This window comes from Astatotilapia calliptera, chromosome 3 (assembly GCF_964374335.1).
Source record: "Astatotilapia calliptera chromosome 3, fAstCal68.1, whole genome shotgun sequence".
Taxonomy (NCBI): Eukaryota; Metazoa; Chordata; class Actinopteri; order Cichliformes; family Cichlidae; genus Astatotilapia; species Astatotilapia calliptera.
In genome coordinates, this window is record NC_137424.1 from 71960461 (window position 1) to 71984354 (window position 23894).

The following is a 23894-nucleotide window of genomic DNA, read 5'->3' on the forward strand; positions in this document are numbered from 1 at the left end:
ATGATTCCTAGTGACAACATCAGGTCGATCTCCTCTTTCAACGGGATCAATAGACGCTCAGGTATCCTGTAACTCATTCTCCTCACAGAAGCTCCATCTTTCAACACAATGTCATGTTCCACAATGTCCGTTCTACCAGGATTTTCACTGAACACATCTAATTTACACAGGTTTCTCACCTGAGCCTGTCTTTCCTCAGGAAGATGGTTTAGATCCAGGTCCTGAGGAGTGGGTTTTGGCAGATACTGATCATCCACTTCCTCCTCCTCCGAAACCTCCCGGATCAGAAAGACATCTGCTTTTGGTCTCTCCACCCATTCCTTAAGCAGGTTAATGTGCAGTACTCTGCTGGAGCGGGGCTGATCTGGAATAGCGACCTTATAGGTTGTTTGTCCAAGTTTCTTTTGGACCTCATATGGCCCTTGCCACTTTGCTAACAGCTTACTGTCATCACTTGGAAGAAGCACCAGCACCTTCTCACCAGGACTTTGCCGAGCTGACTGGTCGTACCAGGCCTTCTGGTGCTGCTGTGCTTCTGCTTTGTGGGCTTGGACCAGCTCCGTCATCTTCTCCAACCGTTCCCGCATCTGGACAACATAAGAGACAACATTGACAGCCTGTGATCTTTCTTGGTCACCCTTCCAAGTCTCCCTTAGAAGAGACAAGGGGCCTCGTACCTCATGGCCATACAATAGTTCGAAAGGTGAAAAACCTGTAGAAGCCTGGGGTACTTCTCTATATGCAAAGAGGAGGTAGGGGAGCCACTGATCCCAGTCTGTACCAGTTTCATTGACAAATTTGCGTAACATTTGTTTCAGAATCTGATTGAAGCGCTCTGTTAGGCCATCTGTCTGAGGGTGGTATGGCGTTGTCCTCAGGCTCTTAATCCCAAGGAGCCGGTACACCTGCTTCAACAAAGTGGACATAAAGTTAGTGCCACGGTCAGTAAGAATCTCACGAGGAAAACCAACCCTTGAGAAGAACTGTATGAGACAGAGGGCGACTGCTTTGGCTTTTATTGATCTCAAAGGAAAGACCTCTGGATACTTTGTAGCGTGATCTGTCACAACCAGCATGTAACGGTTGCCTGCCTTGCTCCTTTCTAGAGGACCAACAATGTCCATTCCTAGCCGTTCAAATGGAGTGCTGATAATTGGTAGAGACTGGAGAGGAGCTCTGGAGGGGATTTTAAGAGAAGACTTCTGGCACTGAGGGCAGCTTTTACAGAACAGTGTTACATCTGAGCGCACACCAGGCCAATAAAAATATTTTCTAATGCGGGCCATGGTTTTGTGCTTTCCCAAGTGGCCAGCCCATGGAATGGAGTGTCCTAAGGAGAGCACCACCTTCTGGACTGCTCTAGGAACCACCAACTGCAATGCTGAACCCTGCTGACGATACAGAATGCCATCTTTCAGCAGAAACTCCCCCTTGCTGTTCAATTCTTGCTCAGTCCCTTGGCTCCTCTCTGCAGCTTTCTGGAACAGAGATGTTAGAGATGGATCGTCATGTTGCATTTCAATAATATTAACAGGGATTTTGAAACCCAAAGGTAACTCAGGCTCTGTGCTAGGAGCTTCTCGAACAGCAGTATGTAGAAACTTCTCTTGCCTTCTCTGTCCACGTGACTTACGAGACTTCCCGGGTGCAGTCTCTATATCCGCATCATAGAAGGGCAAGGCACGGAGTGGGTGTAGGGACTCCTCTTTCTTCTTAGCTTGAGCTCTTGTTACTGCAACATTGCATGTATGACTAGGATTCAGCAAGTCAAACAACACAGGCAGATCTCGACCCAGCACTACTGGGAATGGCAGATTCTCTGCAACACCAATATTTAGAATATACGTTTGTCCTTGTACCTTGATGTACAGATCTGCTGTTGGATATGACCTCTCATCTCCATGAATGCAGCGAACAGGAATTGTCTCCACATTAACTTTATTTGCGGGTACAAAGTCTCGGTGCACAAGAGTCTGAGTACTTTCTGAGTCAACAAGGGCCTTTAATGGTTTCCCATCAACCTCAACTAAGGTCATTTTGAAACCATTCTCAAACTCCACTTTAGGCTCCATGACTGTCCTTTTTTCTGTGCTGCCACAAACACATCAGCCAGCTCTGCAGCCGCCGCTGCAGAGTTTAGATTGCGTTCTTTAATCCATATCTGTAACTCAGGAGACAGCATTCTCAAGTATTGTTCTAAAATTAATATTTCACTAACCTCATACACCGTTTTTCCCTTTGGCTTCACCCACTTCTCATGTAACTCTTTCAATCTTGCATATAGTTCTTTTGGATTCTCATCAGGTTTTACCTCCAGTGAACGGAATCTCAGTCTATATGTCTCAGGATTAATGTCATATTTTTGAAGAATAGCTGCTTTAACTTTGTCATAGTCTAGAGAGTCATCCATATCCATATGAACATACGCACCTCTTGCTTTGCCAGTGAGTAAAGGAATCAGATGAAAAACCCAGTCCATTTTTTTGCCACCGGAAAACTACAGCCACGCGTTCAAATGTTGTTAAAAAATGTTCAATATCATCCTCCTCTGTCAATTTTTCCAGCCTGGGTTCATAAAAGCGAGACTGACCTGATTGAGGATGTATTTGCTCATTACTGGAGCCAGCACAGGGAGGATCCTCCTCTTCAAAGGACTCTGACTCTGGTTGTTCAAGTTCCTCCATTTGAGGCTCAGAGACCTCCATTTGAGGCTCAGGGACCGGGGAGGTACGAGCTTGCACTTCTACCTGCAACAGCTGAAACTGATGTTGCAGTGCTCTAAAGTGCTGTTCCTGGCGGGTAAACTCCTCCCTTCTTCTTGCTTCCTGGGCCTCCTGCTGACCCATATGAGAACGAAGCATGGAAACCAGTTCTGACATTGTCGGCTCCTTACCTTGGCTCTCAGTACTATCCACCCCTCCAGAGGCTCCATTTTCCTCTCCTCCTTCTACTTGCTCTACCACTCCAACTGGCTGGTTTTGACAATCTCCTTTTGCTCCTCTGCCACTCCTTCCCATTCTGTGCATGGCTTGATGAGTGAAGAGGGGAAAAAAGAGAAAAAAAAATCCTGTGCCTTCAACTGCTGATCCCACTCCTGACACCACTTGTGATGGACCGAGCAGTGAAGGAAACTTAGGCACAGGTTAAAGTCCAAAAAATGATTTTTTATTTAACCCAAAAAACATAATTGGTTAGCTCATGCAAAAAGAATCAAAATCTTGGGCCCATAAAAGAGGTCAAACTAACAAAACTCTACTCAAAGTTGACAACACAACTGATAACTCAAACAAACTGACCTCACTTAACGAGACAAAGGGGAAACTTAAATAGTGGCTGATCAGCCCACAAAAACAGGAAAAGGGGTAAAACACACAAAACCTAACTAAACCAAACATAATGAACTCCAATTCCCCCCCCCCCCCCCCCCCCCCCCATGGTCCTGAGTTATGGCGTGAACCAATTTGTAGCCTTCCTTTAAAGCTCGCTCCGCCCCTTTTCCACCTCTTGGCTCCTTAATCAAGGGACTGGAACAGCTGCAGCTAAGGTAACTCAGAAAACAAAAGATTAATCATACATAACAGTGTAAACTAAAATGTGTGCACTTATTTTAGAATGCAGCGTTATGTGGATATATGAATTAACTAAACCAAAACCAGTTATTTATTGTCCTGTAAATTAATTCCTATATTTAAAGAAAGAAATGTGAATGCAATGTTACTTATAAGCCTCTACACTAACATGGTGGGTATTACCACTGTGTGGCTGTAAGTGCAGCCATCACAGTACCAAAAACAATCACTGCAGTCAGGTCTGGACTGCGACAAAAAATTACCCTGGGCATTTTGACTGGATATCGGCCCACCAGGTATTAAAGCCATAAAGCCTTTGAATGAAAACAAACACAGCTGTGACAGTGATTTACACTGTCTTCTTGGTATATGTATGATTTCTATACATTTTACATCAGATAAAACTTTGGTTCAGATAATTATTTATTAAAAGTTACACATTTTAAAAGAGAACAAGAAAGAAAAGTATTTCTTTGTGCCCCCTTTCCCTGTTAATGCCCTACCTGGCCCCCTGGCAAAACTTTGCTAGATCCGCCCCTGCACAGTTACCAGCTGTCAGCTACGTAGAAAAGGATCCTGGTGTTATTTGTCTCTCAGAAACCTGTTCAGCTCTGATGATTCAATAAGGACATCTCCTGGTTCCATCTTCACGTTTCCTTCTCACCACATATCAAACCAATATCATCAACAGCAGCTTTTACAGCTGTGGCTCCAGCAAACATCAGCTGATCAAGCTGCTTAAACGTGCTGCTGTTGTTTAGCGCGACATCTGCTGGTGTCCTCTTTCTAGCGCAAAGTGGACGATAAACGAATAAGAGAGAAAAGCCGAGGGGAGAGAATGAGAGAAGAAGAGGCAGCTGACGGCATAAAGATGCAGAATAACTCCAGCTTTGTGTCTTTTTCCATTCTAACTGAAGTCCGGGACTAACTGTTCCTTTTCGCCTCAATACAAAACACGTAATATTTTCTCTGAATACGAGACAATTAGGTTTTTTACGGGACAGTTGGCAACTTTACTAACTAGCCTTATGAATAAAATAAAGTTCACTATCAGTAACATCATAGAACCCGCCCATCCGTATACAAACTCCGTCATGCTAGCTAGTACACAGGACGCGTTATTGTAACTATAAAAAGTCAGCACAACAAAAATAAACTACACCTAAACTTGGTTTATATCTGACCCAGATCGACTGCAGGTCATAACTTCTTACCTGAAGTTCAGTAAGAAGCGGACCGGCGGCCGCCTCTGGTCTCTCCCTATGACTGTAGCAAACATTAACAACACCTCCTCCCATTGTCCAAAAATGAAGCCAAAATATCCTGCTTGTGGAGGCTGCCATCTTGCATTTTTGGAGCCAGAGTCTGCGCAGTAGTGTCTTGACGTGACCGCACATACGCCCCCCCCCCTACACTTTTTACGTAGCCCGGCTGCTCCAGTTTATTTGCTGATGGGTTTACCGCGACTGACGACTCGTTCAATTAAGGTAAATACAACCATGTAACTGTTATGAAAAAGGCACGCAACTTATCATCTCATAGTTCTAAAACATCTAAAATCACTCTGTTATTAATTTGTTTGCTAGATTAGCCACTAGCATACACAATGGGTTGGAGCCTTGTTGCTAGCTAGTTAGCGATGCAAGATGCAGATGTGTAGCGATGTAATGCTGTCCTTTGAGATTTTAACATTTAAGACTGTGAGTGTAAAGGATCTAAAGCTGTTTAAATCTTCAGAGCCCTCTACGTCCTGGTAACATGGAAACTTTAAAAACAGCAGCAGGTTTCAGTGGTGTAGTCTAATTTGTTCTTTTCATTTAATAATAGAGTCCATATTATATCAATAGCTACATTCACGCTGGGGAGAAACTAGTGAGGGAGACCATGAGGACTAAGCTGGGTTTCCTGGGTCCAGAGGTTCGGAGAAACTTCTTCCCTTTCTTTCATCACAGCTGTCCTGTGCCAGATGTTCTGTTGACCCACTGAGAGAGGCTTTATTTAAGAAACACCAGGAAGACTGAAGCTCATCGCATGGATCAAGCAGGACTCATGATCTTCACCAGCAGCTCCCTCACAGGGAAATCTTCAGCACTCCCAGGAGATGGATAAACCCAGCATTTCATGAACACTGTGATGATACCTTTGGTCTGTGTAATGCTATAAATACTTAGATACTCCCCAGAGGCTCCGGACTTTTACATACAGATATTATATTCAGTCCTGTAGAAAGTTATATATTTAAAAATATATGATCCTCTCTGGTTACTCTGATACAAATACCTCTTAATCACTTTATGGTAAATAACAGACTATCTGCAAAAACTGTGAAAGAATTCCAGATCACAAGTTTGTAGTTCGACATACAAATGACGACCTTTGACCTTCATCAGATTTTATTTAACTGTGTCATGCAGCTGAGTACATCAAGTGTTTAAAACAGAAGCTGTGCAGGTCTGAGATCAGCAGCTTTGTGAAAAACCAAACTGAGATCCTGTTAATGCTGACATATAGTGACAAAGTGACATGGATGATGAATTCTTTGTCTTTAACTTTATCAATAAAACAGCTGCAGCTTTCACTGACAGCACATGTGGTACTTTAACCTTTGTACTGTTTTCATCAGTTAATTTTGCTGTTAACATGTGAACATGATGGATGATCTGTCTGCTATCACTGGGTGGTGCTGAGGTCAGAATCTGAGGGCAGCTCCTGTAATCACAAACAGAACAGAATTATCACAAACTGAAATTCAAATCTGAAATAAAGCTGATCCTTCTTTCACCAGAGTTGGGCAGTAATGCGTTACTGTAATCTGATTACTTCTTTCAAGGAACGAGCAAAATAAGGGATTACTATTGCAAAAAAAAGGTAATTAGATTACTGTTACTTTCCCGTAAGCATCTACGTTACTGCGTTACTAAAACCATGATTTTTTGTGTGAGAACGTCTCATGAAAATGACGTAAGCGAGTGCAACATTCATGACAACAGCTGTGTGCAGATCAACAATGGATAATATATCGAGTGCGGGAGAGAGTATGAGCGTGCAGCATTTAAAGCATGGAAGTACTGACCTTACTTTGTGTTTGATTCCATAAAAAGTGACAAAAACATTAGCGTCCGTTGTTCGTGGGAAGAAAGCTTCTTTTTACAGCGAAAAAAAACCCAAACTTCCGAGCAAGCACTGAGTGCGCTACCACTTAATGGGAAATTTACAGAGAAACTCGTGGATTCTTCCACTGACTGCTGCGGCACACCTGCACCAGGGCAAACCTCCGCCTACCCCACTCCTACTTTACAGGTGAAACAGAGCAACAGGACCGCTGAGTCTTTGATTTTATTTATTTTCTGCTGTGTTTTACTTGCATCAATTTGAAAGACTGAGTGTAAACACACAAAAAAATTATTTTATGTGCTGGAATGTGCAGAAAATAGGTTTAAATGTTAAACAAATTTCTTCCAGTCAGAGAATGTTGCATATAATTAAATTTTTGCTTGATGCATAAAGTTAAAAGATTAAAACTAATAAAACAAGTATTAAAAAGAGACTTTTCCAATTGATTATATTTTGTATGATAGATTATGCAAAAAAAGTTGAATTGGGCTGAATGATCTACTTCTTTATTACTGTCCCAATTCGTGATTGAGGTGTGAGACAAACGACTGGTCCAAGGGCGTCAAAACAATGATTTTATTAAACACATGTGTGGGAAGATGCACAGCTCAACACGGATCTCCCGTCAAAACATACTTTCAGAATAGTTTTATTATGTCAGGGTTCACGCCCCTTCTCGCGTCGGAAAGAATATCACATGCATAGATTATAATTAGTGACAGTTAAACAAGTTTCCGTGTTCAACAGCATTTTGTCCTATATGGTTGTCTGGCTTCTCCGGATGATTCCTGTAGACTTATTCATGGCATGCTTATCTATAGCCCCTCCCGCATCACTAGTTGCTAAGTAGAGACAAAGCAAGACTTTTTTCACCTTTACCCTAGAAATTGTACTTAATGTCTGTGTGTATGTAAGCATGTTGTGCATTCATTCACAGCACTCCAAGTCATTTCTTCAATATATCAATTCAGACCATCACGCTGAACGAAGCTTCCGACCTTAACAGGACTGAGTGCTTAACTCTATCATGAGCACATGTGCAATGTGTAATAACATGATTATATGTTTAATTAATTGAATAAATGTTTTCATCAACTGCCACTGCTCAAAGCTTAATAAAAAGGATATAAAAGAATAAACATAATATAAAAATTATATAATTCCCACATTACCTATTCAGGTTGTAAATCATGTTTTTAAAAAGTAACTAAGTAATTAATTACTTTTGGAAATAAGTAATCAGTAAAGTAATGGGATTACTTTTGGGGGGAAGTAATCAGTAATTAGCAGAGGTGGGTCGAGTATCCAAAAATTGTACTCAAGTAAGAGTAGCATTACTTTAAAATATTATCAGTGTTGGGAAGGTTACTTTTAAAATGTATTCTACTACAGATTACAGAATACATGCCCCAAAATGTATTTTGTAACGTATTCCGTTACGTTACTCAATGAGAGTAACGTATTCTGAATACTTTGGATTACTTAATATATCATCGTACTGTTTACAACTACATAAATGTGATTTATTACTATTACTGAAGGTCTACGGCTCCGAACCATAGTAAAGGGACCTCTGGCTATTATGTCGGATTCCGTGTTGGGCTCGTAGCCTAAAACTAGCTTTACTTTGTTGTCTGGGTCAACTTTGCCAGCGAGAGACAGAGAGAGGCGTTGAAAGACTGCTCCAACCGAACTTATTGTTTCAGAGGAAAACAGGAACACAGCGTACAGTCGAGTCTTAATAGCTTACTAACAGCTGGGCTCGTCAGGCACTCTTCTTGGCTGAAGTGGTTATTATTATATTTACATGCTTCCAGCTCCCGTTTCTGCTCGATGACAGCTCGTACATTTCCTTTTACGCCCTCCTCGCGCTCACAGAGACATAACGGCAGTCCATTCTCCCTGCAGTACTGATTACACTGCCCATGAGGCTACATTCTTTAGGGCTATGCCTGTAACGATCTGCCTATTAGCTTAGCGTAACAACAACAACAACAAGGCACTCTCTCACCCAGGAAACACACTGTGGCAGAGAGAGCGCTACCGCCTGGAACAACAGAACGTAGCTGTCAAACAAAACGCAAACAGTCCTGACTCGTGACAATATGAAACAGGAAAATACCGCCGTGTAATCCATTTATTTCAACAACGTAACTGTATTCTAAATACCACCTTTTTAAACGGTACTGTAACAGAATACAGTTACTCATATTTTGTATTTTAAATACGTAACAGTGGTACATGTATTCCGTTACTCCCCAACACTGAATATTATTACTCAAGTAAAAGTGAAACGTAGTCGTCAAAAAAGTTACTCGAGAAAGAGTAAAAAAGTACTTGGTGAAAAGACTACTCAAGTAGCAACGAACTGTTTGAAATGTCCAATTTATTTTATAAATAATTGCTATCAGACAAACAAAACTAAATAGCAGCCTCAGAGAAAACAGAACGAGGCATCTTCATCATATGTACATACATACATATGTATGTACATACATATGAGCTCAGTTTACCATAAGTTGTATGGGTGTGCATCTATTTTTGCATATTTAGCAAAAATGTGCTATTTCTTCACTCAGTGAGGTGATGGTTAAGCTTCAGCAGCAGTTTGCTCTCAAGGTTCTTTCTGTGAAGCTGTGACTGTTTAGCAGTGAACAGGAGTCCTACATGACTAAGAAGTCCTTCACAAGCTCCAGATGCAGGAAGAGCTGTATTGATTTTGATCAACAGCTTCTTGATGTGAGGAATGTCATGCAATAGATCCACACCTCCAGTGAATGGCCATGAAAGGTACCTCTCCAGCCCTGCTTCTGGCTTTCCTGACCCCATGGATCCAGCATCTTAGTCGGTTAGGCTGCTGTTTGCGCTGGCATCATCCAGCTCTGTCTCTATGTGATGTCTGATGAAGTTGAGACCTGTGGAAAGATGTGTGGTTTTCAAAAGAATTAGGTCTGGTCATTATAGTGCTGTATACACTGCAAAGCTGCGGATGTTTGGCAAGAAGATGTGATCACACTGGAGATGTTTTTTTACTAACTCTTGTAGAAAAACAAAATCTTGTCATTCATATCCCGCACAAACAGTTTGCAATGAATTCCAGATTAAGTTTAAAATAAGAACGCATGCAAGGCTAAGCAGTGCTAGCCAATAAATCCTCCTGTTTCGCTGTTACTCTGGGAAAAGACAAGAAAGACGGTGATGGATTTATATTGTACGAACGTGATAATTCTGTGTATTGTAATAACGTGATATTATATTGTTCAAACGTGAAAGGTATATTGTTAGAACAACATACTTTTCTATTTTTCTTTTGCCTGGGTGGCAGCTCTACGCTTCCATATCCAAGGCTTTTCAATGTGGCCTCACAAAATTATCACGACTACAACAACCATGAAAAGAGCTGGATGGACATTGCTTCTCAATCACAGCTGCCTGGTCAATGTTTTCCATTAGTAATTTAGCAAAGTTTTTGCTGCTGTCAGACCTGCAGGGTTTAAGCCTGTGCTGTTCTCCTCTGTCATATACTGAACACAAACTACATTTTTTGGACTGGCACAAATAATTTGTGTGCCTTTTTATTTGATGCAGCACACCTGATTGTTCTGTAAATAGATTTAAATGGTTATATACAGTGGGGCAAAAAAGTATTTAGTCAGCCACCGATTGTGCAAGTTCCCCCACCTAAAATGATGACAGAGGTCAGTAATTTGCACCAGAGGTACACTTCAACTGTGAGAGACAGAATGTGAAAAAAAAAATCCATGAATTCACATGGTAGGATTTGTAAAGAATTTATTCGTAAATCAGGGTGGAAAATAAGTATTTGGTCACCTCAAACAAGGAAAATCTCTGGCTCTCACAGACCTGTAACGTCTTCTGTAAGAAGCTTTTCTGTCCCCCACTCGTTACCTGTATGAATGGCACCTGTTTGAACTCATCATCTGTATGAAAGACACAGCGGCAAAGACACTGTCCACAGCCTCAAACAGTCAGACTCCAAACTCCGCCATGGCCAAGACCAAAGAGCTTTCGAAGGACACCAGGAAAAGTATTGTAGACCTGCACCAGACTGGGAAGAGTGAATCTACAATAGGCAAGCAGCTTGGTGTGAAAAAATCAACTGTGGGAGCAATCATCAGAAAATGGAAGACATACAAGACCACTGATAATCTCCCTCGATCTGGGGCTCCATGCAAGATCTCATCCCGTGGGGTCAAAATGATCATGAGAACGGTGAGCAAAGATCCCAGAACCACACGGGGGGACCTGGTGAATGACCTGCAGAGAGCTGGGACCAAAGTAACAAAGGTCACCATCAGTAACACACTACAACGGCAGGGAATCAAATCCCACAGTGCCAGACGTGTTCCGCTGCTGAAGCCAGTGCATGTCCAGGCCCGTCTGAAGTTTGCCAGAGAGCACATGGATGATACAGCAGAGGATTGGGAGAATGTCATGTGGTCAGATGAAACCAAAGTAGAACTTTTTGGTATAAACTCAACTCGTCGTGTTTGGAGGAAGAAGAATACTGAGTTGCATCCCAAGAACACCATACCTACTGTGAAGCATGGGGGTGGAAACATCATGCTATGGGGCTGTTTTTCTGCCAAGGGGACAGGACGACTGATCCGTGTTAAGGACAGAATGAATTGGGCCATGTATCGTGAGATTTTGAGCCAAAACCTCCTTCCATCAGTGAGAACTTTGAAGATGAAACCAGGCTGGGTCTTCCAACATGACAATGATCCAAAACACACCGCCCGGGCAACAAAGGAGTGGCTCCGTAAGAAGCATTTGAAAGTCCTGGAGTGGCCTAGCCAGTCTCCAGACCTCAACCCCATAGAAAATCTGTGGCGGGAGTTGAAAGTCCGTGTTGCTCGGCGACAGCCCCAAAACATCACTGCTCTCGAGAAGATCTGCATGGAGGAATGGGCCAAAATACCAGCTACTGTGTGTGCAAACCTGGTAAAGACCTATAGTAAACGTTTGACCTCTGTTATTGCCAACAAAGGTTATGTTACAAAGTACTGAGTTGTATTTTTGTTATTGACCAAATACTTATTTTCCACCCTGATTTACGAATAAATTCTTTACAAATCCTACCATGTGGATTCATGGATTTTTTTCCACATTCTGTCTCTCACAGTTGAAGTGTACCTCTGGTGCAAATTACTGACCTCTGTCATCATTTTAGGTGGGGGAACTTGCACAATCGGTGGCTGACTAAATACTTTTTTGCCCCACTGTACCTGCTTGTAGTTTGATGGAGCAATTTACATTTTTGTACACTGTTTTAATTGCATTCTGAAAGTAAGGACCAAAGACAAATTTGTAAAAAGCCTGAAAAATAAAACCATGTTCAATCGTATCAAACGCTTTGCAGACATCTACGAATAAGATAAAGCTAGCATCCCTACACAAATCTGCATAATCAATTAGGTCAAAAACAAGTCTGATGTTGTTGGATATGTGTCTGTTAGCCATAAAGTCAGACTGAGTTTCCTCAATAATATAATTCAAAACAGCTTTCAGTATTTTGGCAAAGGTCTGAGCTAGGATTTTATAATCATTATTAAGGAGGCAAATTGGCCTCCAATTGTCAACATAAGTGGGATCTTTTTTTGGTTTTGGGATTAGGGTTAACAGAGCTTGTGGTAAAGTGGGGGGGAGAGACTGATTTAAATGACTTTCAATGTATACATTAAGAAGAAATGGAGCCAGTTGATCTGCAAAAGTAATGTAAAATTCAGAGGTTAAGCCCTCGGTTCCTGGGGATTTATTACGTTTAAGATGTCGAATAGCAGGTAGCACTTCACTAATAGATATCGGCCTATCACAGAAACTCATCTGATCTTCTTTTACTGTTCACACATCAGGAATTTGTTCCATAAAGTTCAGAGCAGCACTCTAATCAAACTCTGACTTGTATAAATCTTTATAAAAATTGGAGCAATAGGTGGAGACTCTTCGGGGGTCATCAGTTATAATACCGTCAATATTAAGTCTCCGAACAGAACTAAGTTTAGAATGAGATTTCTCTCATTTAAAAAAGCAGGATGAATGTTGTTTACCTTCTTCTAACCATCTTCTCCTTGATCTCACAAAGGCTCCCTCTGCTTTCAGTTTATAGATATCATTTAACTTACTCTGTTGCAAAGCTAAGTCAGTTTTATCTTCTTCAGATAGGTACTCTTGTGGGATCTGAGTGAGAGCAGATATCCTAGTAATTACATTAATATCTTTATTTTTTCTTTGTTTTGCTGCAGATGAGCCATACTCTCTTAAATATTTACCGGCTTCAAATTTAAAGAGTTCCCAATTTTGACAGTAGAGATTACTGGTTAGGGCTTTATCCCAGAAATGTTCGATTAATGACAAAATATCTTCAATCACTTTTTCATGTTTTAGAAGGGAGTTATTAAGTTTCCAGTAGCAGCTCCTGCAAATTTGGGCAGCATTAGTATTGAAAAAGACCTGAAGTGATACCGATTTGTGGTCCGTGAGTGGAGTTGGCATTATATTGGCTATAACATTATTCCTATTTAAGCAATCAGATATTAACCACGAGTCAATACGGGATTTAGAAGAGTTGGATTTGTTACTCCATGTAAATAGTCTGGCTTTAGGGTTTTTTAATTCTCCAAATGTCTATTAAATGAAATTTTTACATAAATGTATTTAAACAACAGGTCAGAGAATTATTTGAGCTAGGTGGCCATCTGTCTAGTGAAGGATCTGGAGCAATGTTAAAATCGCCTCCAACTAATAACAGGAGATTAGGGTATTTTGGATAACCAGAACAAAAACTGTGGCTCAGGGGGTTGGGAAGCGCATCTGTAACCGGAAGGTCGCCAGTTCGATCCCCGGGCTCTCTGTCCTGGTTGTTGTGTCCTTGGGCAAGACACTTTACCCTACTTGCCTACTGGTGTTGGCCAGAGGGGCCGATGGCGCGATATGGCAGCCTTGCTTCTGTCAGTCTGCCCCAGGTCAGCTGTGGCTACAACTGTAGCTGCTTCCACCAGTGTGTGAATGTGAGAGTGAATGAATAGTGGCATTGTAAAGCGCTTTGGGTGCCTTGAAAAAGCGCTATATAAATCCAATCCATTATAAAAAGCGTGTTTCAAGGGCATCCAATAAGAAGTCATTCTGAAACCATACACATTGGCAAGAAGAAGAAGTACCATCAATGTTGACAATCATTAATCAGAATCAGAATACTTTATTCATCCCGAGGGAAATTAGGGTTACAGCAGGCAGCACGCTAATGGCACATGCGCACTCACAAAGGAACCTTCTGACCAACTTTACACAAGTTGGGCAGACATGTCAGAAAGGTAGGCTGATAGGAAAAAACAACGGAAATACACTACATGAGGTAAGAGGAGGAGAAAAAAAACTCCACTCAGACTGAGCTCCTAGTGGGAGAACAGTTTGATAACAGAAAAAACACCTCAGCACAAAAGCACATGACTATCAATACACCATAGAAACACAAGACAAGCAACAGGGGCGGGTTGTCATGGTCCTGGGTCTTTTGACCCAGCGTTTTAAGTTTGAGTTTATTTTGTTCATTAGGTTATCTAAGTTCATTTGGTTATTAGACTCCTTGTGTTTTCTTCCCCTGTATTTAAGCTTCCCCTCACCCTTCGTGTTTCATGCTGCGTGTCTTATGTTATCAAGTTTGTATTATTATGCCTAAGTGTTTCTAGTTATTATTTTCCCCTCGTGTTTCCAACCATGTTAAATCTCCCCTGCTCTTCATGCGTTTCATGTCTGTGTCTTACGTTGTCAAGTTCGGGTTGTCATGTCTATGTCTCATTATGTTTCCTGTTTTATTGTGAAGAGGTCTGGTGTTCTGTGTTCATCATGTTCAGTTTTACTCTCCCACTGTGACGTCATTATGTTCATGTGTGCCAGCTGTTTCCTCATGTGTCTCCACTTCCCCTAATCACCTCCTGTGTATTTAAGTCCTCTGTTTTCAGTGTGTGATTGTCAGGTCGTCTGTTGTCCACGCCATGTTTCCTATGCCATGCTTCCAAGTTTCTTGTCTAGGTTTTTCTTATTGTTTGTTTAGATTTCCCAGTTTAGGTTTGTGTTAATTTTGCTTCAGTTTGCCTTGCCCTTTGTTTGTACCTTTTTTACCAGCCATATTAAACGGCTCACTTTTTGTTAACATTCAAGTTTTGTTCCCTGTTCCTTGGAGTCTGCATTTTGGGTCCTTTTTCAATTCATACAGTCTGCCCTCGCCAGACTGTGACAGAACGACCTGACCAGTCATGGACCCAGCAGATTCAGCTCTCACCGAGTGTCTGGAGGAGATGGCTCGCATCCAAGCGATCCTCGACTGCGTCCTTACAGCGCCCGATTTGAAGAGCAAGCTTGTGATGGTCAACGTTGCGGAAGCTATTATGGAGAGGGGTCCCTGTCTCCTTCAGCTCCCGGGCTCACCTGCTATAGTGGATGCTTTTACAAGGGTAAAAGAGATGCTGCAGGCCCAGGAACTGTCGAGTCAGGAAATGGCTTCCAGCACCCACCAGTCTCAACAACCCCACAATCAGTCATCTCCATTGCTGCCTCCGGAACCTGAGTGTGTTCGTGTCGGTTCGCTGAGATTCGCCGCAGCGTCACCACCTTTCAGCTCACCAGTTTCCACGCCCTCATCACAGTCTCGCCATACTCTTGCCACGGTCCAGTGCGAGGAAGCACTGGACGCCATAGATTTGGACTACGACGAACGTCAGTCAATATTCAGCGCTATATTGGAGGAGGAGCTCCGGTGGAAGCCATGGCTCATTCCAGAGCACGAGCACTCTTTCCGTGGGACTCGACTGGCTCTCGGGGGTCCCCGGAGTTACCAGGGACTTCCACCCATTGCTCCGCCGTCTTCCACTCTCAAGAAAAAGTGGCGTGCGCGCCACCGACGCTCCTCACCACAAACGAAAGTGAGTGACTATATTTTGGCTCCTCATGTTTTTTCTCAGGAGGATATTAAAACTAACACTGCCTTACCAGTTCATGAGCCTGGCTATAATGAGACTGTTTATGATTTTGATGTTGCTAAGACTGAGAATATTTCGGCCGAGTCTTCCACGGAATATCTTATCCCTCTGCACAATTACCTAGCATCCCTGTGTATTGATCATGCTACGAACTTTGCTTCCAAGAAGCCAAATTATAAGACATTTTGCACTGGAAGTGCTAGCCATGAGGCTCAGCTAAGCCACTGTGGGACCGAGATCCAGGCCAGGTTGGAGCCAGGGGCTGAGGTGCAGTTTGTGCAGCCTTTTCCAGTGTCGGCTGGAGGGCCCGAGGAGCCCGTCCAGCCTCCTGCCACGTCAGCTGGGGGGCCCGAGGAGCCCGTCCAGCCTCCTGCCACGTCAGCTGGAGGGCCCGAGGAGCCCGTCCAGCCTCCTGCCACGTCAGCTGGAGGGCCCGAGGAGCCCGTCCAGCCTCCTGCCACGTCAGCTGGGGGGCCCGAGGAGCCCGTCCAGCCTCCTGCCACGTCAGCTGGAGGGCCCGAGGAGCCCGTCCAGCCTCCTGCCACGTCAGCTGGAGGGCCCGAGGAGCCCGTTCAGCCTCCTGCCACGTCAGCTGGAGGGCCCGAGGAGCCCGTTCAGCCTCCTGCCACGTCAGCTGGAGGGCCCGAGGAGCCCGTCCAGCCTCCTGCCACGTCAGCTGGAGGGCCCGAGGAGCCCGTCCAGCCTCCTGCCACGTCAGCTGGAGGGCCCGAGGAGCCCGTTCAGCCTCACGCCACGTCAGCTGGAGGGCCTGAGGAGCCCATCTGGCCACCTTCTGCTTCACCACCTGTGGTTGCAGCACCACCTCCTGCGGCTCCTGTGCCGACGCCTGCAGGACCACCACCTGCTGCGCTACTGCTTGCTGCTTCTACGCCTCAGCCTGAGGACGACGCCTCACCTGGTTCTGCCACATCTCAGTCTGAGAACTCATACAAACTCATTTCACCCACTATAGACTGTGTGTTGCTGCAACTTGAAAAGCAACCTGCCTCGTCAGCTGGAGGGCCCGAGGAGCCCGTCCAGCCTCATGCCTCGTCAGCTGGAGGGTCCGAGGGGACCGTTCAGCCGCCATCTGCGGCCGCCTCGTCATCGGCTGGTCCAGCTTCAGCCTGTGCTTCGCCTGGTCCAGCTTCATCAGAGTCTTCATCCTCGCCTGGTCCAGCTTCATCAGAGTCTTCATCCTCGCCTGGTCCAGCTTCAGCCTGTGCCTCGCCTGGTCCGGCTTCATCCGAGTCTTCGTCCTCGTCTGGTCCGGCCTCAGCCTGTGCCTCGCCAGGCCCAGCCTCATCAGAGCCTTCAGCCTCGCCAGGCCCAGCTTCTGCCTGTGCTTCGCCTGGTCCGGCCCCGCCGTCGTCTGGTCCTGCCTCGCCTGATCCTGCCACGACCCAGCCAGTGGTCGACGCCACGCCTCTGCTCGTCTCGCCTGCCAAGCCACGTCCAGCATGGCTATTTCCGGGGCCTGTCAAAACAGCCTGTTCACGGAAACCCACCAAACCACCTGACGGGTCTTGTCCACGTCGCCGCCGGCCGCCAGCCAAGCCGCCCAACGGGTCTTGTCCACGTCGCCGCCGGCCACGAGCCAAACCGCCCGAGTGTGGCCAGCCATACCTGCTTCGCCACTGCCGCCTTCCTCATGGCCGACCCCCTGAACCCTTGAACTATGGACTACTGTGCCATCGGCCTCCAGGTCGGCCACCTGAACTACTCCGCCATGAACTCCTTTTCTGCCGAGATCATGGTCGCCCTCCTGAAACAGGGTCTCGGACTCTTAAGCCCTTGTGTTTGGACTGAGTGCTTCAGATTCTTTGTTTTTGTGGTTTTGTTTCCTATGCCATGCTTCCAAGTTTCTTGTCTAGGTTTTTCTTATTGTTTGTTTAGATTTCCCAGTTTAGGTTTGTGTTAATTTTGCTTCAGTTTGCCTTGCCCTTTGTTTGTACCTTTTTTACCAGCCATATTAAACGGCTCGCTTTTTGTTAACATTCAAGTTTTGTTCCCTGTTCCTTGGAGTCTGCATTTTGGGTCCTTTTTCAATTCATACAGTCTGCCCTCGCCAGACTGTGACACGGGTAAAGGGTAAGAGAGAGCCGGTGTAGACAGCGCATCCGGTCCTGCAGCATCTGTGCTGGTCCAGTTGACTGCTATCTTCCCCGGTAGGGCACAAGCATCGAAGGCGTTGGAAAGGGAGGGGGGATGAGTGAGTGCTTATCAGTGTGTGTGTGTGTGCATGTCCATAGTTTAGCTGAGACTGTGTCCTTCGGCCTATCAGGCTAAGTAAACAGTCCTCCAGCCAATCCAGGTGTCCTTGCATGGGATGGGAAGAATAGCCGTAACACAGTCATTATCAGGGAGTGATTGTTCGGCTCCAGCCTTGGGCCTGCAGCTGGCGCCGTGATGGGGATCCGCAGTGTTTATGTTGGTTTTGTTAATTTCCATGCGAGCAGCCCAGGAGAATTTTTCAGGCTGCTCTTTAACACTCCGACAGTGGCCTCTCGATCTCCCGTTGGAGAGTCGCGAGCCTCCCCATGATGGTATCAAACTTCTGTTCCATGGTGTTATCGTTCTTTTGATTCTGAGACCTCACAACTGCAGTGATCCGTTCCGCGATGTTTTCCAACTGTCGCTCAAGGGTCTCATTTTGAGCAGGCCTCTCTCTGATGTTTCCCCTCATACGCTCAATGGTGTTGTTTTGAGCCTTCACAGCAGCTGCAAGCGTCTCCAAGGTGTTGACCATATTACGTTCGTTGTGAGAGGTTGCGCCTCGTTCCATTTCGATTCCAGCGGGCAGCCTTGGAATCAAAATGGAACGAGGACACAGTGTCCTTCTGAGTCCATTTCAGAGTGCATAAGGTTCCCATTAAATTTGTTCTTCAGAGTAATAACTCCTGCCGATCTTTCTGATCCATTTGAGAATCATAGTTCCTTGCCCCACCATGTTTTCCAAAAAGCAGTATCCTTAATAACAGAGTGATTCTTGAAAAAAACAAAACAAAGTCAGTATTCTGTTGATTTGCAAAAAGAAACAAAGCTTTTCTCTTAACAGTGTCTCTTAAACCCCTGACATTGAGAGAACAAAGTGATATAGACAGTGCGGCTTTAACACAAAATAATGAACAGTTTACTTCCCTTAATTAACATAGAACTGGTATTAACATTTATCCTGAACCTCAAAATTATAAATAACTCAATTCAATTCAATTTTATTTATATAGCGCCAAATCACAACATAAGTCGCCTCAAGGCGCTTCATAGATACAGAGAAAAACCCAACAATCATATGACCCCCTATGAGCAAGCACTTTGGCAACAGTGGGAAGGAAAAACTCCCTTTTAACAGGAAGAAACCTCCGGCAGAACCAGGCTCAGGGAGGGGCGGCCATCTGCTGCGACCGATGTCAACTCCTTTGACACCTGTAACTTTATACCTCAAGGAGGGCATGAAACCTCCATCAACGCAGGTGCAGCTTGATCCTCAGGATAAGTGAGCGTTGGGTGCACCTCTTTCCCTTCAATGATTACACGGACCCCGGCAAAGTGAGCTCCTTTTCCTTCTTTCCTTGCTGCATCAATAAGAGGCCAAAGCTTCTCTTGAATTGCTCTGTCTGCAGAGGACAGATCTGTCATGATCCTGGGTCCTTTTGACCCAGCGTTTTGTGTTTTCTCTTCGTGATTGTGGTTCTGTTAATTCTCTGGTTAGTGTTTACTCTGTTCTGCCCGTGTGTTCCTGTATCTAGTCTGCGTTTCTTAGTTTGTGTCTTTTCTTGTGTAAATTCCTGTTTTATTGTGAAGGTCTGTGTCTTATGTGAGTGTTTTCAGTTTGCCTCCCTAGTCTCGTCATGTTAATCACTCCCAGCTGTGTTCCCACCTGTATGTACGTAATCTCCCTGTGTTCTCTGAGTGTATTTAAGTTGTGTCTTCTGTCATAGTACCGTATTTTCACGACCATAAGGTGCACTTAAAAGTCTTAGATTTTCTTCAAAAAGTGCGGCGCGCCCTATAGCGCGGTGCGCCCTATGTGTTGTAAGGAGGACGTAGTAGAGAACACCATGAGAACGTTAAAGGGTGAAGTGTGGGCGTTGATCGTATATACCGGGACAATCGCACATACCTGTATAAAAGAACGGGTATGTGCATTATGCAGGACATCGTTGTTTTAACAACCCTGAAAATGGCAAAGAGACACGCTTATGAAGCACAGTTTAAACTGAAGGCCATCAGCTACGCGGAGGAACATGGAAATCGAGCAGCAGCGAGAGAATTTAAGATTAACGAATCGATGGTTCGCAAATGGAGGAAGCTGGAAAACAAGCTCCGGCAGGTCAAGAAAACGCAGCTGAGTTTCCGCGGACATAAGGCGAGGTGGCCCGAGTTGGAGGAAAGACTCGAGCGGTGGATCATCGAGCAAAGAGCGAGCGGGAGAAGCGTTTCGACGGTCACCATTCGGCTAAAAGCAGTTTCACTAGCTGAAGAGATGAACATTGAACATTTCCAAGGAGGTCTGTCTTGGTGCTTTCGTTTTATGAAACGGTGCCATTTTTCCATCCGGACCAGGACTACGGTAGTGCAGCAACTTCCAGCGGATTATAAGGAAAAGCTGGCCATCTTCCGCTCCTACTGCAGCAAACACATCGGCGACAAACACATCCAGCCCAGCCACATCACAAACATGGACGAGGTCCCGCTCACTTTTGACATCCCGGTGAGTCACACTGTGGAGAAGAAGGGGACCAGCACGGTAGCGATACGCACAACGGGGTATGAAAAGTTTTCTTTTACTGTTGTGCTTGGCTGCCATGCTAATGGACAGAAACTGCCGCCTATGGTGATTTTTAAGCGAAAGACTTTGCCTAAAGAGAAGTTTCCAGCAGAAATCATCATTAAGGCAAATGAAAAGGGCTGGATGGATGAGGAAATGATGAGTGACTGAGGGAGGTGTATGAAAGGAGACCAGGTGGTTTTTTCCACGCAGTTTCACTAAGAGTGGAAGGCAGCGTCGGGCGAGTTACGCCACAATTTGCCAATGGATTGTAGATGCTTGGGCTAACATGTCTGCTGGCACAGTTGTTCGAGCTTTCGCAAAAGCCGGCATCGTTTCCGAGGAGCCGCACGGCACGGAAAGTGACTCTGACAGTGAAGAATGTGAACTTGGCATGTTTGATGGAGATTTAGCGCAGCTGTTCAATTCAGACACAGAGGATGAGGACTTCGATGGGTTTGATTGATGATAAAAATGTGAGTACCAAACTTTGTTTTGCTCCTGCTTTATTTTTAAATACGCACACTTGTATGCTTGTGTGTTGTTGATGATGACGATTACTGGTAATAAAAATGTGAGTACCAAACTCAGTTTTGCTCCTGCTTTATTTTTAAATATGCACACTTGTATGCTTGTGTGTTGTTGATGATGACGATTACCGGCAATAGAAATGTGAGTAAGGTACCGAATTCAGGTTTGCTCCCGCTTTATTTTTAAATACGCATACGGTACTTGTATGCGCCCTATGGTCCAGTGCGCCTTATGTGTGTGTTAAATACAGTAAGGGCACACATAACTGAGACTGCGCCTTTTAGCACAGTGCGCCTTATGGTCGTGAAAATACGGTAATTGCTGGTTCGTCTGTGTTATTTCCCTTCCACCCTTCTGTGTTGATTCTCTGGTCATTCTCCCTGCAAGTCAAGTTCGTATTCCGGTTAGTGTTTTATTTAGTTTTCCCAGTTTAGAGTTGTCACCGTTCTGTTCCTCGCCACCCTGTCTGTTGTACCTTTTGGTTGCAAATAAACTCACCCTCCACTTCAGCAGCCTGCAGTTTGGATCCATTATTATTCACACGGCTTGCCCCGGCAAACCGTGACAAGATCTTCAGTGAACCTCATGTAATTTTCTTTCAGAAAGGAGCAATTTTTAGCTTTCCTCCAGATCGGTCGCGAGCTGATCTTATCACAAATAGAATGATAACCAGCCTTGGTTTCTTCTGAATTTCGCTGTAGTGGCCCAGGGAATGAACTACATCAATGCTGTTTTTGAATCCTGCACTTGTTTCCCCGGCAACAGTGCAGCAGATGTCAAGTACTTTTCTGGTGATGTCTTCTTGCTTTTGCTCAGGGACACCTGAGAGCCTGAGATTTCATCTCCGATGGTATCGTTCAACTTCGTTGACCTTCAGTTCTACTTGAGACAATCTGCTGCTGTTTTTTCACAAGTAGATTTAATTGTTTGGGTGACATTCTTCAAAGATTCTACTTCCAAGAACATGGTCTCGATGTTAACAGTATTCTTGCTGATCATAGCCTCAAGCCTCCAAGCATTTCGTGATACACAGTCATATTTACATTATTTATACAGTATGAATGATTTGCTTTGGTACCTGGTCAAACTTCAGTTCTCTGTCTGCCTGGCTCTGTTTCTCCAATTAGTGAGTTGGAGAAAGTTTCTCCAACATTTTCACTGTTTTTCGCTTCACGCTGCAAGTCACACTTGTGTTTACGCTGAGCAGAGACGGCAAACAGAGCCTTGCATTTTCGCCCCTCCCCCCTCTGCTCAGCGCTGAGCTGAGGGGGCGGGGCGGTAGTTACACTCGCAACAGCAGTAGCACACAACAAGAGCAGGAGGGAGAGGGAAAGAAAGCGAGCCGGGAGCAACAAGAGAGAACACCGTCTCATTGGAAAGGTACAGTAAAGAAAATGAGTGACACCAAGAAAAGAAGCAAAGTCTGGAACCATTTCAGTCTTACTGACAAAACAAAGGCAGAGTGTAGAGTCTACAAGAAAAGGATATCATATAGAGCCGGCTCCACAAACAACATGCATAGGCACCTCAGAACTGTCCACCCATCAGTGCAATGGGAAGATTAAACGCAGTCAGTTGAGTGTGACATTAATATTTGTCAATGACAACCTTTCCCTTAATTAAAGATCTGGGCTTGTCGCTGGGCGTGTTCCTTTTTGAAGGACATTTCTGTACCCTTTAGGCTTGGTACATTTTTGTACCTTATGAAGTTGTACCATCTGAAGTACAATCATGTACTTTCCTAAGACATAAATGTACCTTCAAACTATAGTACAGAAATGTTCCCTTGAAAAGGGTACAATAGGGTACCTATGAGGGTAAGCCCCAGCGACAACCTATTTCGTACCTAAAGAGACAAAAATGTACCCCAATAGTCCAAAATATTTGGTTATTTAACCATTTATTTTCGATAATAGAATCACATCAAAGCATTTAAACAACCACAGGAATACCTCCTTGATTACATTCGTATATTGCCATAGGACATGTCAAGAAAAATACATTCATTTAAAAAAAGTAAACAATCACATAAAGACATTAAACACCTGGGCCCTGTTTCAGGAAGCCGGTTTAGAAAACTCAGAGTGAAAAACGATACGCAGGGTTGAGTAACCCCGAACTGTCCAACTCGGAATATTCGGTTTCAGAAAGGCTGATAACAACTAGTTCAGTCAACGCGGAGTTGCTTTAACCCCAAGTGAAGCGCGCGGACGAGGATACATAAAGCCCTGATCAGTGGAGCACAGATTAAGCGAGTCACCATGGAGACGGAGGGAAAGAAGGCGCGGTCAATGTATTTTACAGCGCTTGAGGCCGAAATTCTGATGGCAGCATATGCCGATAACATGCAAATTCCGCGGAAAAAAGTAACACAGCGACAGCTGCAAAAGAAAGTGAGCATGCATGGCAAAACATAGCCGACAGAGTCAATGCGTGAGTGTTAATTTAAACATTGATCTAGGGATTTCCACCCATTTAACACGTTATTTTATCATATGTTATTTTATTTGTTATTTTATACATTTTATTTTGTGACGTGATGTGAGCGCAGGTGCAACCCAACAGGCCCCAAACGTTCCTGGCAGCAAGTAAAAATGAAATATAAAAATATAGTCCAAACAGGTAAGGTGTAATTGTATTATGAGCCATAGTGCTTGGTCTGTTTGTCCCATGTAAATCAATTGCAGTTAGAGGCTACATTAATTTTCTGTCTGTAAGCACTTATTGAAATTATCTGAGCACATTACAAGTACATATTTGCTTACTCTGTATGCTCAAATGTGACCCGTTATAGCCAACAGAAAAAAAGCGGAGGCCCGAAAAACAGGTGGGGGTCCTCCACCACCACCACCACTCACAGAGGCTGAGCAGTTGGCCCTCAGCCAAAACAGTGGGCGCCCTGTGGCCGAA

At 44.4% G+C, this 23894-nt stretch overlaps 1 protein-coding gene across 1 annotated transcript; it reads left to right on the forward strand.

Moving 5' to 3' along the window:
• The first annotated feature begins 16533 nt into the window (after positions 1 to 16533).
• On the forward strand, positions 16534 to 17684 carry LOC145425775 (uncharacterized). Its single transcript, XM_080299110.1, has 2 exons — positions 16534 to 16823; positions 16977 to 17684. The coding sequence occupies exons 1-2, from the start codon at positions 16728 to 16730 to the stop codon at positions 17355 to 17357; spliced, it is 477 nt and encodes a 158-aa protein (XP_080155236.1). The 5' UTR covers positions 16534 to 16727; the 3' UTR covers positions 17358 to 17684.
• Positions 17685 to 23894: the final 6210 nt, after the last annotated feature.